General features: G+C 42.9%; 1 protein-coding gene across 1 annotated transcript; it reads right to left on the bottom strand.

The window, feature by feature from the left end:
- Window positions 1-9,267: 9,267 nt before the first annotated feature.
- LOC104619104 (fatty acid desaturase 1-like) lies at window positions 9,268-19,109 on the bottom strand (the record flags this gene model as incomplete). Its single annotated transcript, XM_010284877.1, has 11 exons — window positions 9,268-9,319; window positions 9,507-9,632; window positions 10,374-10,453; window positions 11,172-11,268; window positions 11,929-12,026; window positions 12,841-12,917; window positions 14,840-14,900; window positions 16,377-16,505; window positions 16,679-16,780; window positions 17,200-17,397; window positions 18,999-19,109. Coding segments are annotated over 11 exons (1,131 nt in total), but the record flags the coding sequence as incomplete, so codon positions are not given.
- Between the last annotated feature and the right edge of the window lie 469 nt (window positions 19,110-19,578).

Below are 19,578 nucleotides of genomic sequence, written 5' to 3' on the forward strand. Positions count from 1 at the left end.
TTCCATGGGCTCTTCCCCTTTATTCCTATTTTTTCCTATTACTCCTGTTTTCCTTTTTCCAAAACGTTTGGACTTGAGTAGCCAAAAAACATGAGCAGATTCCAGAATCTCAGTAGACATTTGTTGAAGTGGGCTGTCCCAGGAGATGAGTGAGTGTATGGAATTGCTAAATCTTCTCCGGAGAAGAAGGGTGAGGTATGTTTGGATCAGATAGTTACTGCTTTAAGTATGTTGAAAAAAGTAAGCCTGGAATTCCTTTCTTGAACCCAGCTAGCTCATTGCCTGGTGAAAGCCATTGAGGGAAATTGTCTACTGAGTGGTCTGTAGGTGTCCATGACTTCAGTCTCCGTTAAATCATGTCGATTTGCCGCATAACGTTATACAGCTGTTACTCGGCTTGGAATAAATGGCTGTTTGTTCTCCGTTTGGAGACCTGAACTGGTCTGTAGGTGTCCGTGACTTCAGTCTCCGTTAAATCATGTTGATTTGCCGCATAACGTTATACACCTGTTACTCGGCTTGGAAGAAATGGCTGTTTGTTCTCCGTTTGGAGACCTGATACATGAATTCTCAGATAAACAGGCATGGGAGTCAATGTTTTCTCACAAAATTGTATCAGAAGAGTGGTTCCTCACCTAATACCACAGGAGGAGGTGGTTGTGGTCCATGAAGGTTCAAGCCTGTCTTAAGCCCGAGGACCCACATTTCATATGTGAGTGCTTGAGTATATTTTTAGTTGGAGCTTCATTAATCTTTCTTTTTAAACAGTTTCATTTCTGTCTGTGAGTTAAATGTTAATTGGGTGAGAAGAAATGTGAAGGAATGTCTACTTTCTTACCAAGGTAAAGTTGTGGGCGTGAGTTCATGATGCTAAGTTAGTAACTGTATTGATCAGCACTGCAAATGGTGTAGTAGATGTACACTGGGGATGAACTTTACAGTACCTACCTGTTTTAGAACTTGCTATGGTTCAAAGTAAGTACCAGGCTTCAAGATTGATATTAGTTTTGAGACCTTAAATGGCCATAAGGAAACTTTCCTTAAAGATGCATATAGCTTGGGACTTCACTGGTAGGTTGGGCCTTCTTAAAAAATGTGTTTTTAGCTGTGTTAAGAGCTCCTTTTAATTAACATCACAGATGGGAATTTCAAATAATGTCTGAACACTGTTATGAAAAACACGTTCATTGTGTCACAGCAGGGCTTTATAGACTACTTTGCCTGGATGCTGAGAGGAAAAAAGATGCCATAGATTTTTTTTCCCTCTAATTTAATAAGCATTTAGTGAAGTTTACAAATGGTAACCACCATCATTTTGGAAAGAGGAAAGTGGTGTTCTCAGTTTTGTTTTTTTCCCCTTAACAAACATTTGAAATTATTTAATGCAAAAGAATTTTACTCTTAAACTATTTCCTTTTTCTTTTTTTTTCCTCCAATTATTCAGTCTTCTTTCTGCCTGTGGGCTGGTTCCTGGCTTGCGTCCTTCCCTTTCTTCCTTTGGTCCAAGGAGAAGACAATAGGTGTGTGCCCTATATTTCCCAGTTGTAAATGAGCATGTCCTGAGGGGTCTCGTTTGGATGTGCACATGCGCTCTATGGGCTGGTGTTCTGGCACGCGGTACGAGTCCCAACTCGCCATTTAGCCTTCACGTGCCTTAACTCTGCAGGTTTCTAAAGGCGGTGATACCCTAGCCTCGGGTCAAACCTTTCTGTACCTCGGCACAGGAGAGACACGGACCTGTTGGAGCAGGTCCAGAGGAGGCCACAAAAGTGCTCCGAGGGCTGGAACAGCTCTGCTGGGAGGACAGGCTGGGAGAGCTGGAGGGGCTCAGCCTGGAGCAGAGAAGGCTCCGGGGAGACCTTCCTGCAGCTGCCAGGGCTTAAAGCTTATAAGAAAGATGGGGACAGACTTTTTAGCAGGGGCTGTAGCAATAGGACAAGGGGTGATGGTTTTAAACTAAAAGAGGGCAAATTTTGACTAGACCTTAGGAAGAAATTTTTCACAAGGAGGGTGGTGAAACCCTGGCCCAGGTTGCCCAGAGAGGTGGTAGATGCCCCATCTCTGGAGACATTCAAGGTCAAGTTGGACGGGGCTCTGAGCAGCCTGATCTAGTGGGAGATGTCCCTGCTCACTGCAGGGGGGTTGGGCTAGATGGTTTTTAAAGGTCCCTTCCAGCCCAAACCATTCTATGATTCTTTCTGCACTTTGAGTTTTGTTTGCCGTTGGGTTTGGGGCCTCAAACCAGTACTGCAGAAGTAGATTGATCCAGTGGGATGTTCCATGTTCTTATCTCTCACTGATAGTAGATTACATGGAGATATGCAGTGCACAGTAAAGCTTGACCTTTCCTCCCAGGCAACATGGCAGAACTTAATCTGAACCAATGTTTGAGCTCACAGTTGTGTGATCGTGACCCAGGTTATGACATGCAAAGCCGGACTTGAGCATAGTCTTGACCGAACTGACATTGCGGATGTAACTTAAGCAGTTGCATAAGGCCATTTTGGACAGAACTGGGAGAAGAACTAAGGCTCTAATTTGATGATTGTAGATTAAATTAAGGCAATTTTGCCAGATTTGTGGTTTGTCTGTCAGTAATTTCTGATTCCCACTTAGCTCTTGAATCCAGACTAAGAGCTAAAGACCTTTACAATCTGTGCTGTACCATCATCTCGCAAATAGCTGTTTAAGGTACCTGCAAAGCATCTGTCACATTCCCTTTCTCTTCTGTCCTGTTAAGAAATGATCAATGTACTTTTCCTGTGAAAACATCTCCCCCAGGAGAAGTTCTGAGGTCCTTTTCCAGTTCAGGATTACTTCAGTTGTGGGGATGGGTTATTTAGACCGAAGATGATTCCTGAAAAAGCCCTATGTTTGCAAAAGGTTGTAAAGGGTCGCATATTTACATAGTCTGGGAAAGCTAATCAAGCCTAAGCAATGAGGCAGTGGTCTAAAAGTAAGTGAAGTAGCCTGATACTCAGTCCACTGCTGACAATGACACTTTTGCAGCCTGGATTGCTGTGTAGAGCCTGTATGATTTGGTTGTGTGATAAAAGCTTGAACTTTGTCATGGTGGGGTTCCACCCAAAGTCAAACTTCAACCCCAATGCAGCTGGAAATCTCCCTGCGTTGCAGGGAGAGCGAACAGGCCCTCAGGAGCTGCGCTGAAATTTATTTTCAGGTCACACGCTAAAGCTTGTAAACTGATACTTGTACTTTTTTAATAGAAAAAGTAAAACATTTTTGCATCCAGAGCAAAGTTGCTGGATCAAGGAGGTCTGGTATTGTTACATGATTAATGGTGGCATTTTTCAGCTGAGAAGTTGCAGCCTGACCTGTTTCATTAAATGATGATACATTTACTGTGAAAGAAGACATTAGACACTGGTTGGTTTAGTTTGTTTTCAGAAGAACTTGCAGACAATGTCCTCATAGTTTCTTGAAAACCTCAGAAATCTTTGCCTTGATCTTAATCCATCTCATTCAAATAATTACAAGATTCTAAAAGGTGTTTTGCTTGGTTGCTGTCATCAAAGCTGGATGCAATGATCAGATTCAAATACTGTAAAGCTATAATGGAACAAGTCAGAAGAAAAGCTTCATTTCCTGTTTCATAGCATGTGATAAATCACAAAAAATGCTTTATATAGATTTTCTGTGACTTAGCTTCAGTGTTTAGTCTTTGCTCATTCCTCTCAGATTTCACTATTTTAGAACTTTGACCAGTATTGGGAACTTTGTTATTTTTTCATTGATTTTAATTTTTTTTGCCCTGGTGCAATAAATCCTTGTTTCACAGTGGTGATTGATTCAGGGTTGAGAGCAGCAGCATTGACCCACAAGTGGACAGACTCTTCTATAAAGAGTGAGCTGGGGAAGAATTGTCTCCCTCCTACTTTCTACACTTAAGTCTCAGGAATCTTTCCTTGACCTTGTGCATATATTTTGTAAGAATTATTGAGGAATAAGGATGATGGAAGGTACTGTTTACAGACTTAAGTTGCAGTTGCAACGCTGCCCAAAGGGAATGAAAATGTAAAATGCTTTAAGGCAGCCTTCCCTTGGGTGGGAGTTGGGCAAGTTTTCAGCTTTAATTCTGGCTTTCACTCACAGATGCTGCTGGGCTTGCTGTTGAAAATCACAGAATCATTAAGGTTGGAAAAGGCCTGTAAGACCGTCAAGTCCAACCATCAACCCAACACCACCATGCCCCCACTAAACCATCTCCCGAAGTGCCATGTCTATATATTTTTGAACACTTCCAGTGATGGTGACCCCACTACCTCCCTGGGCAGCCTGTGCCAATGCTTGACCGCTGTCTCAGTGAAGAAATTTTTTGTAATATCTAGTCTGAACCTCCCCTGGTGCAACTTGAGGCTGTTTCCTCTTGTTCTATTGCTGGTTACTTGGAAGAAGAGACCAACCCCCACCTCACCACAACCCCCTTTCAGGCAGCTGTGGTGTGTGAAGCAGCGGGTAACTGAGTTCTTGTGGAAGTCGGTATCTCATTTTCTATACTTGGGCTGTGTTGGTGTGTAAGACTGTGAAAGGGTGAGGGTATCGAGGAGATGGAGATCGCTGGGAGACCTAAACCCAAACATCAGTCTCGCAGCTTGCTTTCATCAGTCCACTGCAGTTACTTCACCCTCATCGATCGTGTCCAGCCTTCTTTTTGGTTCCTCCTCACTTTTAGAAAGCAACTCAGTTAAACACATCGTTTCTTTGCATTAGCATTGTCTTGACAGAATAGATCAAAGGAAAATATGCAGAGTAACTGCCTGTTTGATCAAGCTGCTTCTTTTGTTGACTGCTTTAGCGAACGTCTGCCCAACCGGTGCGGCTGACCCCCTGCCTGAGCAGAGGTCTGCACGACCTGTTCCCCGCCAGCTCCGCTGGGGTAGCGGGTGCCTACACGCTGGTGAGCAAGCTGCCCAAACCAGTGCTGCTTTGAATTATGCAATGCTTGCTCTGCCTAGAGGGGTAATCTTTAACAGAAGTCTAACATTTTTGCCTTGCTTGCATTTTTTCCACTCTCTTTCTCTTAAACCCAGTTAAACAAGGCGGTAAGTCTGGTGCTACTCTGTGTAGCTTGAGATGAGGGGAAAAATCCCAATTGGCACATACTAAGGAGATGAAACCACGTAGCTCTGCCTAATCATAGCCCTTGTGTCCTCTACAGTTTCCTGACAATGCTCTTGACTTTGTGGAGGGAAGTTGGAAAAGCGACAACAAAGAAGTCTCTGCTCATTTTTCCTGCTTTACTTACTGTGTATGTGCAGAGTCCAAGGTGCTTCCGACACTCATCGCTTTCCCTAAATGCAGCTCGCTCTTTAGATTTGAAACAAATGCATTTCAAGCTTGTCTTTAGTGAAGTTATGCACCTGATAGGCAATGTGTACAAGTTTGTGAAGACTGCAGGATGAGGAATAGTTCTCAACACTTCCATGAAATACACAGTGTGATTCTGTGCTGAAAAGCTTGGCTGAGCTCCGTCAATATTTTAATAGATACAGCTTCTCATTTAAAGAATAAGATTTTTATTATTTACAGTTCAGCTTTATAACACAGAAGACAATGAATGTGCTTATTTCATTTACTTAATATCTAGCTATTGAGGTGCCACACATAAAATGAAATTTGTCACGCACACTGATACTCTCTAAAACATACCCTTTTCCAGAGAGAATTTATCAGAAAAAATACTTCATTTTAAATTTAAATTTTCAATATTATTTCCAGTGGCTTTCTGATTTCAAGATACTGGAAAATAATAGAATTTGCATTTTGGAGTTGCAGGAATAAAGGCTGTATTTTAGAATAAATCAGTTAATATTTTGTATTATTTCCATCATTCTTCACATTTAGAGAAAACACTCTAGTGGTGACGCCAATTGTACTCACACTCTTTTTTCATGTACCAGAACTTATTTACATAAGAGTAATTTTATTTATACCTTTCTGTTGGGTTGTATAACTAATTTGTGTGTGTTTCCTTCTTTGGACCTCTCAGTGATATCTTCTTTGTAAAATCTCACCAAACTATTAAATATTTTCCTGAGGTAATACAGGCAGCCTTTCATCTAAATCTGTACTGCCTACCATACTGATAAGATTGGTCAAAGATACCTGGGGAAGACTTGGCAACTCCTCCTGTTTGCTCTGGCGTTGATCCATATCCATATCACATTCCACATTTATCCGCAGCCCTTCATCTCAATCTTGCTCAACCTTCTTCCATACCTTTCCTCATTTGCACACTGGTGGGTCCTCAACTAAGGAAAACATTTGCAGCTCTTTTTTTAAATTGTTTTTTGACTTACAGGGGTCCTGACTGCAGATTGCACGAGAAGCCCAACGGTGTCGAAGGTCCAAAAATCAAATGCTGGTCTTCAAAATCAGGCCTCTCATCTACCCAGAGAAATTATTTTAAAAGACTACTTAAAGTAATTTTAAAAGGCTTTTTCAAATAGTGGAAAAGCGTTTGTGAATAACTGATAGCGCACTCCTTAGTTCTCCTACAGAGTTTTCAGGAATTGCTGCTTTCACTCCCACGGTTCGGGGGTCATACTTTGTGCTGTTAACCGCTAAACATAATTGCACGTTTTCCAGGGCAGAAAATGGTTTAGTAACAAATATTTTACATGTTCTGGCTGTCTCTGCTGGGTTAAAGGTTTTTAAGTAAAAGTCAGTGCTGAGTATGGCATGTATAATTCAGACAATCATTGCACAAGCAATACAAAGTCCATTCATTATCTAATCAGAAGCTTTCTTTTTACCAAGCAAGGTCTCTATTTACTAACCTCATTATTTGCATTATTGTAGGAAAGTGGACTTAACTGCTGCTATTCAAATGAATTTTTTGTTCCCCAAGTAGCCTTTCCAAAAGTTAGTCTTTTATTTCAAGGTCTGAGTATGTACTCACTTCAAAGAACACAGTTTTACTAATTAACTGCAAGATATTCCCTCCTCTCAAGGGTGATTCAGAGTGCCTAGATTAGCCTCTTTCTCCGATTCACCTTCTCAATGGCAGAGCCAAAATCTGACTTCACTCAGGAAATTCAGTTTACTCTTGAACTCTCAAAACTGCCTTAATAAGCTTGAGCTTAAGAAGCCTTGCCTTAATAAGCCTTGACACACAAACATCTGTGGCTCACTTAAAACCTTGACTCTGGATCTGGTACTCTTGTTCCCTTGTAGTACGTGGCCACTGTTCAGGTCCAAATGGCTAGCGCTACACCTTGTGTGACGCTGATTTAAATAGTAGCCAGGAGGTAGTCTAGAGCACGAGCTGCTCTGCACCATGACGAGTTCACGTGGCTGTCATTCCTGCAAGCCAAACTTGCATAACTATCCAACTCTACCCTTTTCCCCAATTTCTTGTCCCACCTTCCTTGCCTGATTTGTAATCCAAGCTCTCAGGTTCCTTTCCAGAGCTGTAAACCTCCCTGGGAAGCAAGGAAGCCCCCCAAAACTTCCTTAGAAATATGCTTAGAAACATGGTGTGACTTCCTGTAACTATACAGCATGAATGAGCTCCAAAAATGTAATATAAACCACTCCCCACTATCAATCAAGGGGCATAGGAAGTAAAAAACACATTTTACTTCATTTAGTAAAAAAATCCTTGAATCTATTTGCTTGAATGGGCTAGGGTTGGGCTTAGTCTTAGAGCCTTTGGGCTCAGCCTTAGGGTTGAGGTAAGGGCCCGTTTGGGTTAGTGCCTATGAGTGTTAAGGGTGGGGTTAAAGTGAGGGTCATTAGGGTTAGACTTACGCTTAGTGTTATGGCCAATTAGTGTTATGGTTAGAGACTATTAAAGCTAGGGTTAGGGTTTGGTTTAGTGTTATGGTTAGGGCCATTAAAGTAAGTACTGGGTTTAGGGTTAGTGTTATGGTTAAGGCCTATTAGGGTTCAAGTGACTTTTAAGGTTGGGGCTTGTTAGGGTTGGGGTTATGATTAGGGTACTTTTAAGGTTAGGGCCTGTTAGGGTTAGGGCCATTAAGGTTAGGTTTAGCATGATGTCCATTAGGGCTAGGTTTAGGGCCTGTTAGGGTTTGGGTTCAGGCCTGTTAGGTTTCATGTGAGGGTTAGTACCTGTCCCAGTCTGTCAAATTTACAGGACAAGGTACTCCATGATTTAAACCTTATTTCATGAGCTCGTGAAGACATATGACAAACAAACAGGGGCTCAATCCCCTTTTACCCAGACCAGCCTCTCACTTGAGTCCACTTACTCAAGTGTTAAGGTTTCATAACCGATAACTCCTAATTTGTGCACCTATGAGCAAAACCAAAAAAAACCACATTATGCCTGTTAACATAATGAAATACAGACCTGGTATAATAGTAGCAGCTTTGAGAAGTGAAGACAAAGGACCTGGCCGGAAGGAATACCGGCATGAAGTGGTTAAGAGCGCTTCACGGCGTAGACAACAGGAGACCTCATGGTTATAAACAACTCAGCCAGACCAGCATGGGGAACAGACACATGGCTCAGGCCAACTCAAAGTACAAAAAACAAACAATGAATTAAAAAAAAAACAACAAAACAACCCCCAAAAAACCCACAACACAACTTCGAAGAGAGCAGTGGACTTGAGCTGCTTTCAACCCATCTATTTCTTCCTGACAATGAGGATGCTCTAGAGAACAGTAACAGGAAACACATTTATGTTGTTATTCAACTGTATATTGCTATACTTTAAGTCTATATATATATAGTGCGTCTACATACACACTATACTTTAAGTGTGACATGTACTTTATTATAATTTATCGTGGTTTAAGCACATTGCTGGAACACAGTGTTAATTCAAAAGTCTGTACCATTTCAAATGACTTCAGATAAGTAAACCTTGTATTAAGCATTAAACCTTCCCCATGAGGAGTACCTAAAAACCACACCGGTCAGAGGACTCTGACATGAGGTGAAGTGTGTGCAGCTGCACCAGTCTATAATCTGACTTGAACACATACTCGGGCTCAGAAATGCTCTTGGCCATATTTACTCAGACATAGATAGCAAACAGTTTCTCCTGTTCTAACCAGTCATCTCCTGCTTGCCCTATCCACTCTTAACGTATCTGAACCAAAACACCAGGAAAGACCAGAAGTAAAATTCAGGCAACTTCATATCTATTGGAATCATATCCTTCAGTCCTTATCCATTTTCTTCTACTGTAGAGTTCCTTGTGATCCCTGCTCCTCAGCTTGCTGGGAATGCAAAGACGTGGCAGGCTGTGAATGGTACCATCAAGCCTTGTCTTCTTATTTGTGTAGGTAGGCATCAAGCCAGAGCTCTCCTGAATTCTTCAGAGAGCTGAGAGAGAGAGAGAGAGAGCAAGAGGCCACATTATTGCAAGGTTGCTTAGGGGACTGTTGGTGGGGACAAGGGAAATGAGGGTTTCTGTGTGTCGATTTGTAGGAGAACAAGCCAGCTCTTGTTCTTGGGCTTCCAGTCTCTCCTACATCCTTCTGCAATGTTTTGCCAGCGTGTTGTTACTTACTGCACAATGTCTGCAAAAGCCGTGAGCAACGGCTTACATTGGTACTCAATGCCGTGTTTGGCACACAAGGACTTCACCAGAGGAGCCACCTTCCAGTAGTTGTGTCTTGGCATTGTGGGGAACAGGCTGTGAACAGGAGACAGACAAATTTTCTTCCAGAGCCCCATAAGAAATATTACCTTTGACATGTTCACATTCATTATTACTTCCCAGGAATCACCCAGCTCACACTGAGTAGGGCCTTCAGATACTCCTGGCTCTTCTTTCCCCTTGGAGTGCTTTTAGCACAAGTAACTCAGAAGACCTTCCTGCTTTCCTCTTCTGTTATTTTCCACCATTGTCTCTAGCATCTCTGAAGCTACATTTCTCCAAATTAAGTGATGCTGTGAACTGGAAGAAACTACTTCTTTCTCCACGAGTAACCATCTCCATAGCACAGAAAGGATATGAGCCCATCCTCCAGTTGTATATCTCAGTCTCTAGAGTAATAGTGTAAGTAGTCAGTATAGTTAAGCTTAAACTACTGTGTCAGGCTATAAACAGGGTGCCTTAGCATGTACAATTTCACTAATGCTTACAAACTCTACCTTGTTAGACCTTCTTGCTGTCTGTATGGTTTCATAGATCCTGACCACGTTCAACTTAAGCCAGTCACTCTCACCTTCCTGCAGGTCCAGTGAAGTCTTTTAATTATATTATGATTCTCTTTAGGGTTTTCAGTCTTTTTAAAAGACAAACTCATCAGTGCCTCACAAGTATTTGTAGAATTCAGGGCAAAGAGGAATAGGGAAAAGAAAAAGAGGAAAAAAACCTTTTTTTTTTTTTTAAAAAGAGGGAAGAAAATTCTCTCTCAGGGTGTATACTCACTGATGTTCAATCTGGAAGTTCAGATGCCCAGTGAACCAGTCGTTGAACAGAGACTGCTCAACATTGCACGTTGCCTGGAGCTAGAGGAGGGGAAAGGAAAGCAAAGTCAGTACAGATTGGTGACTGCAGCCTTTCGCGTTTGTCTAAAGAGCACAGTATGCTGTGCTACTCTGTTCTATTGTTTTCTTTTAGCCTAAGCTGAGCTACCTCAAGCCGGGGATCATAATCCTCCTTCAGCTTTGTGGACCAGCAGAGGTACGTAGACTGGCTAACATGGACCATGGTAAAACTAGGAGTTGGCTCTGTGCTTCTGTGAATGCGTGTGAACAGACAGTCAAAAGCTCCTCCTGGGTCTTCTCAAACCTATGTCTGCAGAAAAAGCAGAGGTGGCAGGGTTCTGCTGTGGTGGTCAGATTTTACTGGGCTCCAGTAAGCCTCTCTGCAAAGAGGGGACACCACACTGTCATTCTGCTAGTGCGAAATCGCTTGGCAAGGGCGGGACACAAACTTCCATCTCCACATAAGCAGAAAAGGTCCAAGACAGAGTGATGCAGTACGTGGGGAGGTGGGTATGTTTTGGAAATAGAGCTGAGACCTGGCTTTGATTTTAGATCGCTCATGAACATGTCATTGCTGTCCTCCTTTACCATTAGTGTAGCTGAATCCCGTTATCCTACTAACCTTCACTTCCCAGCTATCAACAGGTTCTCGCCCTTAGTGCAATAGAGGACTTGCTTGTCTTGTGGTTGGAGTTTGTACCTCTATGGCCACAATTCTTAAGAGTGGAAAATATTTTACCTGAGTAGACACCCAGTCCAAATTGTTGTCATAGTAAATATCCATAGGGATATGGTTCATCTGTGAAACCCAGACAAACCAGCTGCTCTCCAGCATCCTGTGCAATCAGACAAGAGGCCAGAATTCAGTGACAGGTAAGCAAGTCAATGATAAGCCATTGAAATAACAGCATAGCCCGACTTACAAACCCCTGGCTGAACACCAGCCTTGCTAATCCAGCACATGGAAGAGCTTCCAAAACCTGGAAGTTTCATAATGAAACTCGTGATTTTAATATGTTTCGTTATGAAACTGATGTAGCCTGTTACTCATCTTGTTTTATCTGTAGCCAAGGACCAAACTGGTTAGAATCAGTAAAATGATCCAAGTGGAGAATGTATTGTTCAGTCAAGCCAGTGCTGCTGGGTAATGCCTGGGCATTTGCAAGCCCGGGCTAAGCTGTTTCTGTTAAATGTTCTCTTTCTTTAACCAGTAGCAGACCCAACACCCAAAGCACTGAGTGTCATGTAAGGTAAGTATTTCTCAATTTGGGCAGCCCTCAGTGAAGTCTCTTTGCTGCCAGAGCCAATGAGGCAACATAAAATTTGAACTAGCAATTAAGCAGAAGAGTCTTAGTTTATCTTTACGGAATTAAAAAAACTAAGCAAAAAATGACGTGGTCAAGGAGAACGTGGAAAGATAAGCAGAGAAAAGCAGGCAGGCACAGATGGAAGGAATACACAGAGGAAGGCTGAAGAACCTTCTAAAGAGAGATCACCTGAATATAAAATAATATGCCAGGAGACTCTTTATTTCTAATAATGATCCATAAGTAAAAAAGAATCTGATATAGAAGGTCAGCATCCAGGCCAAGTCCTACCAAAACCAGAGACAATAAGAAAAGAAAATCATTATAAATTACATTTGCTTAGATCTTTTCCTGAGCTTCATGTTATATGTACAAGAGAACAGTCTACATTCAGCTTTTTTAGGTTTTTGCTGAATTGAATCATCTGGAGCAACCCAAGTTAACAGGACCTAATAACACTTTCTTTTCACGGCTTGCTGTGATAGAGATGAATCTGAGCATTCACGCCTAGTAAGCACGTGAACCTATTAGCCAATGACTATGCGCTCCGAAACGTGAATTGAAGACTCGTATCAAATCATTGCCCAGGACTCTACAGTGAACTAAGCGCTAGACCAACCATCTTGTTTTGGCTGGAAGTTGCTCTGTCCTCCGGTATGCATAACACACGCGAGAGAAGGAAGAGCGAAGCATTAATTCGGGCTCCCTGGTGTAGGAAGTAACGCCAAGCATATGCTTACTGCTAACAAGTCAACAACAACAGTTCCTACAAATCCACATCCTCCCGTTCCTGGCCACTATGGACCTTCCAATTTGCTTCCCAAACCAAAGGAACTTTCTGGTTCTGCAAATGAGGCAAAGCAGTACAAGCCAAGCAGCCTGTTGTTTTCAAGGCATTTATCATCGAGCTGGGATACAGAATGGGTTTAGCAGAAAGTGCGCACAGCCACTGAAAACGCTGCACCAAACTGTCACATTAGGCTTAACTGAGTGGTATACAGCATCGCACAGCGGGAGCTGAGCTCTGGACAGAAGCTGGCTCCACGTTCAGAAGAAAGGTTGAAGGCCCACAACTGACCCCTTCTTGGTTGCAATACTTACCACCCAATACCTTTTTGTATATGCAATATAAAATGTGTGGCAGTGGAAGTAGGTGGGAAACAGGAGCGGAGGAAGAGCTGTAAGGGAGAATTCATGATCACTGGTAACGCCACGGACTGGACGACACCTAATCAGTCTGGAAGCAAGGGATCCCTGAACAGCTGCTCAGTATGGAGAGTATTCTGGGAAGCTTTAGGGCTGCGGAATTTTCTGGATGATATCAGCATGCACCACCACAGACAAACAGTAAGCAATCTGGGAACCTGCTGACCTCACGAGGTAAGACGAGGTAAGACAAGATAAGACAAGAAACTCTCTGAAGCTTGACTGAGGACAGTTCCTGCTCTTCAGCACGACAGCCTGCTACTGCTTATGTCACCGGTCAACACAGGTAGGATGGCCTTCTGTTTCCTCAGAGAGAGCTATGGTCATGGCTTCGTTTAGAAAAGAGTGAAAGCAAAGAGGGGTGTGGAGAACCCTGAAAAATACGGAGGACAAGACCCCAGAAACTTAATAATCCTTTTGAGTACCACAGTAACCCCTTTGCACGGAAGTGACTGACGGATACTGGTTAGGATGCTATGCAGGGCTCTGAGCAACCTGATCTAGCTGAAGGTGTCCCTGCTCATTGCAGGCAGGCTGGACTACATGATCTTTGGAGGTCTCTTCCAACCCAAACTATTTTATGATTCTGTGATTAGTGCCTCTAAACGTGTCAAGGTCTGTCTGCTAATCTGATAGTGCTTACCCAAGATTTCATTTTAGGTTTCTAACTGGGGAACAGCCACAGAGTATTATTTCAAGAGGTGGCTTCCACAGCCCCAAAGCTTACCTGGCTCCCCATTCAGTTGTTCAAAAAGAGGAACAACAGGAATACATAGGAAATCCCTTGTCTACCAGGGATTCTGGGTTGCAAGAAGAACTCAAACTCAACCTTCCAGATGGACATCTTTGTTGTACTCAAAAAACAAAACAACAAATAACCTCACAGACTATTCTTTAAATTTGAATACTACTGAAAGATGTGGTACGACACTGTAACATGGGATCACCTCCCTTAACGAGGCATCTTCGAGTTGCCCGAGATAAGGCAGATCTGAACTAACTCTGCTAGTTCCGTCTAGCTACTTGAGAGGAGAGGCACTGCTGGAGTGCAGTTCCTGCCACCCTGAGAGGTCAAGGCAGAAAACAGGTCAAATGAATCACACCTTGAAAGTGCCCGTTTCTGCTGGGTTTTAGGGCTCAAATTCATACTGTCCTCTTTTTCAGCAAGCGTCCTAAGCAGCAGACCAGACTATTCCGGAGAGTTGCAAGAGGTGACATCTCCTTGTCCCGTGTTGAAATTGTGCTGCTTTGCAAGAGGAATAAAGCTTCACTAAGATGGGAAGAAGGGGGCAGGAGTGAGAATCTGGAGATTAGGGTACTGACAGTGGAGAAATTCTGAATTGTTCCTCTGCTCTCTTTATGCGCTTTATTAGCCATACGTTATACAAGCTCACATATACAGTCCCTAGAGCCCTCCCAAATAACTTCCTTAATTAGTGAATTAAGAGTCTGTCATCTTTTTCTCTATCCAAATAGATGTAGACTTATTTTTGCAGTGCACTATACTTTTAGGATGACCTGGGATAAGTGTACCCCGCTACTTTTTCTACCCTGGAACAAACTTAAGCCATTTGGTTAGAAATACATTCATTTGGTTTGAGAGTTTCAAATCAAGAAAGGCATAGAAACCTGATCTCGCATAGGGTCACATGATAATTCAGGCCTCAGGAAAGGACCTCAGGATCTCAGAGCAGCATCCACTATGAGGTCAGACCAGGTTACTTGGGATTTTATCCAGCCAGGTCTTCAACTCCTCCAAAAATTAGATACTAACTGATTATTATGTTCTTTGATGCAGGCATCTTAGTTCTGCCCAAGTCCTACAGGTCAAAAGTAAGATCTACAAGCCCCATTAGTACCCCTCATGGTATTGCAGGAGAATGGAGATACTCACTGATGAAGAAGTATTTGTGTTGGTGATTGTATGGCATGTATTTTTTCTTTTTGATCCCAAGCTGTGAAAAGAAACCGTGAAAGAAAAAACACAAACCTGAGTGAGAACTGAGCAATTTGTACAGGTAATGTGCTGTTTTCCATTCTTTCTTGCCAAGAGGCACTCTTGTTGCACGCTTCCCACAACCTTCATTCCTACTTTCTCCCTCTTGCGTACCTGTCCTATTAGTTTACATACATAATACTAAGGTCTATAGATGCTCATTTCATTAATGTACAGCTTTAATGCCTTACAGCTTTGTAAACTCCTTCAGAGATAAACTTTGAAGCAAGCATGCAATTTTAGGGGGGCCAAAATAAATTAAATAATTGATTGCTGAAAAGTAGCTCTAGATATACGTATGACAAGCCAAAACAGAGGTAACAGCCCATAAAAAAACCCTGTGCTGGTATATGGTAGGAAGGAAGCTGCTGTTACAGATACTGCCGTTGTCTGTGTTCGAACAGAACGATGTAGTAAAAACTATACCAGAACATTTCACCCATTAAAAGATGGTGTGATCTGTAAGTTATGATAAAAATAATTTTGAGGGTGGACAGAGGTCAATTTTAACTGTTGAATTTCCTTGGTTTTGTGTTCTTACCACATTCATAACTCATTTGGTGAAATATTAGATATTTCAAGGCTAAGTTATATTATCGGTCAAAAAGTCGCATGTATTTTCTCTCTTCCTTCCCTTCCCCCCTGACTTTCTTCTCCAATTTGATTCTTAAATGACAGTTTCATGCTTGCAAATGTCTTCCAAGGAGAAAAATATTTCACTGCTGTAGCTACTCGGGCAGGGTCTCAAGAACTGATGAAGTCCTACAGCAAAAGGGGTTCAGCATTGTCTTAGGTTGTCGCTCCTGGAAGTGGCCTAGCAGTGCAAGCTGAGAACATCCTACGTGGTCAGATGGCTTCTGCCCACAAGAGGGACCTGCCAACAACCTGTCCTACGGAGCTACAGGAACAGCCCTTGGTTATTCCGCCCTGCTGTGCTGGCTGCCTTTCACAGCAAGGCTTCTGCCTTCTCCTGGAAGGCATAGGCATGCCAAAGCCGCTTGTACCTCTGAGCCTCAGACACTGATATGAAAGCAGGCCAACTGCAGACTTGCTTTATATTAATGTTTACAGGTCATCTAATAATCATTAATTACGGAGTTGTTCTACTAGGTCATTAAGTTGCTATAACCATTAATAATCTTTTTGCTGATGGATTTTCCACCCTATGAGATGCACGTACATCATGTCTAATTTATTTACAACTTCTCACCTATTCAAGAAATTTTTAAAGGAACTTAACGTGAACTGTGACCTGCTAACAAAGGCTGAAGAAAGAAGAGACAGATGAAAGCAATCTTTTTTCAGAAACTGTCATCACATCTTAGTTTTATATCTTTATGGTACAGTGTGCTTTTTGTTGACTAGGGTGTTCTTCCCAGCTCCTGGTACCTGAGCATATGCACGCGTGCGCGCACACACACACACACACACTGACCTCCACAGAGAATTTCTTCCCCAAAGTAAACAAGAAAGGGTGCATATCAATATCAGGGTCTTTCTGGAAGCAGTTGGGTTTGGCATGGTGCCGGGAGTGCAGAAGAGTCCACCATTTGGCTGATGCCCCCTGTTTTAGTGAAGAACGAGGTATGAGAAGTACAATACTCTCACAGCCACATTCTCTCCAATTCCCCTCCTTTGCCCAATGCTGAACACGCTATCCTCACAGAGTCTTCGGAACACACACTTCTACAGGAATGCCATCAAATCTAAGAAGTTTTTCCAGGGTCGGGTACTTACAATCAAATGGCACATCACAAACTTATGCAGCAAGTGGTTCCACTTGGTCTTCCTGAATACTGAAAGATGTCCTAAATCATGTTGTAACCATGAAGCCTGGACCTGCAAGAGGAAAAAGAAAACATTGGGAGGGGAGGAGAACTAAAGAAAAAAAAAAAAAAAAGGAATCAAGACCAGGACAGTGCCACACCCATCCTTTCCTTTGAAATATCAAGACCTATTTCTTGGACAGTGCTCTAAAGTCACAATCAGAAAGAAACTATGAAATCCTGATACGCTTGAAGCTTCCCATAGAAGAGATCTTGCTGAAAGAATCCCAGACTAGGTTTAGTGGGAGCTCCCTATATGCAGAATTTCTTCTTTACGTGTTCTGTAAACACATGCCACACGGTGGCTGTCTTCTAATAACAAAGGAGAACTCTATAAAGTATGGAAACGGAGGGCTACAAAACCTCAATAGTATTATGTGTGTGGAAGTTCATGCCAGTCCGTATGTGTATGCTATGGACTTAGTTGCTTACCTGGGAAATGGTCAGCACCACCAGAGAGACAATAAAGGGCATTAAGGATGTCCCAAAGTAGAGGAGAATGAGCCAAGCAGCAGTATCCAACAGGAGGATGTGAGCGAGGTGCAGGAAGAAGAAGAGTTGATTTGGCTTCAGAAGTCCCATTTTCTCAACAGTAGCACGCAGTTCACGGAAGTCTTTCACCAGCATTTTCTGTGGGAAGTACCAGTGTTACATCTTCCCTGTTTCTAGAGTGTAGCACTACAGCCTCAAAAGCCAAGGACCACTTTAATGGAGGAAAGAAAGAGCAAAGGATCTGGCCAAATGGGCAAGAGCTGAGCTTGCACACAAGTACACTTAATCATTGCTCTCCTACAGCTTTTCTGCATCTTTGCCTGACAGAGCAGAGGAGAAAGCAGCAGCCGCCACAGAGCACAATGTCTGTAACCCCAGCCCCTAAGGCTGTATCTTTGGTGCTTCTGCTCCTTCCATCATCTTAGCAGGTAGCACAGGGCTCAGACGGAAGCTGTACTGTGTGCGCATGAACGTAGCATGCCATCTTGTGGTAGGTCTTTGGGATGAAGTTATTCCTCTTCTGCCACCAGTTCCAATAGATCAATGTATGTTTTCACTTTACTCTTCCCAAGGTTAACAGGGGAGGGTTAAATGCCTGGATGAAAATGGCACCTACAGCCCGGCTGGCCTCGGGCTGGTGGGCACTGAGGAAAGAGGATGGAAGGAAAAATGAGAACAGCGCAGGTGCTGACCAACCCACCTTCGGCTTTGCCAGCTCTGCAGTTGCCTCCCAAGCCCGATTCCTGTCTCCACGCAACCAAGCCCCCAGAGGAGGTTGCCAGCCTACTTTCCCAATCATTTAGGGGAAATGGAGTTTGCATGGAGCAAGGCACATGCAGGCTCTGGTGCAGGCCAGCTATGGGATCAAGAAATAGGCAGGGCACGGCCACAGGTGGGTATTGCGGGTTCGTGAGGTTCCCACCTACATAGGAAGCATGTCCATGCCCTTCTGGGGCAGCCAGACTTTTCTGAGTTGTGTTTCTAATGCCCGAGTTACATGGGGCCATGTATCATCCTGCTCTTCAGCACGCAGTATGGGACTACGCAAAGAAAAAGTCAGGGCTAGGAGGAGTGAGGAAACCAGATAGTCTGGGATAGCGGGAAGAAATGAGAACCGTACAGCCCAGGGAATATTTGTACTCCAAGACTATTCCTGTTCTGTTGTCTGTGCCTCTCTCATGAGGTTTTCTTTGACATACCAGATTGGTTACTCTCAGTGCCATCAGCAGTGCTTCTGTGAATGGTCATGCAATTTGACCAGAGAGTGCTGCAAGAAGGCTGTCCAAAAGGGCGAGGCCAATACCGCCTGTGAAATTCAATTCAAGGCTAAAACACTCTACCTGCAGTCTCTCCCTACTATTTGCAGCTGATAGCAAATTTTCTCCCAGTCTAAAATTTTACTATGAGCTGGAAAGAATTACTGAATTTTTCGTTAGCTCTTTCTCAAAGCAAGGGAAAGAAGAAAAGGTGATGGATGTGATATTCATGAGAGCAAAACAAGGCTTTGCTGTTTATGTAGTGTTGCTTTGACAGGAAAAAAAAATCATCTTGGGAATCTCAAACACATAATGAGGATTTAGACTAATATTCATGTAGTATTTCTAAGTAGTAGTACAAAAAAAATTAAGGGACCTGGATCCCATTGTTCCAGGAGCTATGCTGATACAGAACAACAAGGTCTAATCTGAGAATATTTCCCTTCATTCTATCTTTGATCTGATTTATGAGGATAGACTTACATTTTTAGTGGGCTCAATACTGGGTTGATCTGGTGCCAGCTCCCCAATCTGCAGTGACTTCAAGTACTTGCTCACCAGCACCTTGTCAACATGGAATGCTACAAAGGCATCCTGCAAATGCACAAAAGTAAAGGAAGGGTAAGAAAACCAAATACTATGGTACTAACCTGCATCTCCTGCGCACAGCAAGACATTCACTGTAGAGGAACCACAATGGCGAAGATGGCTGGTTTACCTTCTATCCCCTTAAGCTCTTGACCTTTTCCTCCTCACGTTTGTCTTGTGCTCTTCTTAAATAAGATCTTATTTCAGCTGGCAAACAGAAGAGTTCTGACTTCCACCACTGCAATTACTACAGGTATGCAAGCTCCATAATACAAAATTGAATGAGTCTTCATTGTACATCTAAAGCAGAGTCTAGTTTCCCAGCCTTTCTTCTTCCCCCTCTTCTCCACACCAATATTAGTGACTTTTCCATCTCCCTGGCTATCCAGGTGCCCAAAAGACCTTTCTTATCAGCAGACCGGAATCTTTGTTGTGCAATTTGTCAAAAAGAGAAAATTGCCCTTTAAATCCACCG

This window comes from Phaethon lepturus, unplaced genomic scaffold, assembly GCF_000687285.1.
Source record: "Phaethon lepturus isolate BGI_N335 unplaced genomic scaffold, ASM68728v1 scaffold7584, whole genome shotgun sequence".
NCBI classification, from domain to species: Eukaryota; Metazoa; Chordata; class Aves; order Phaethontiformes; family Phaethontidae; genus Phaethon; species Phaethon lepturus.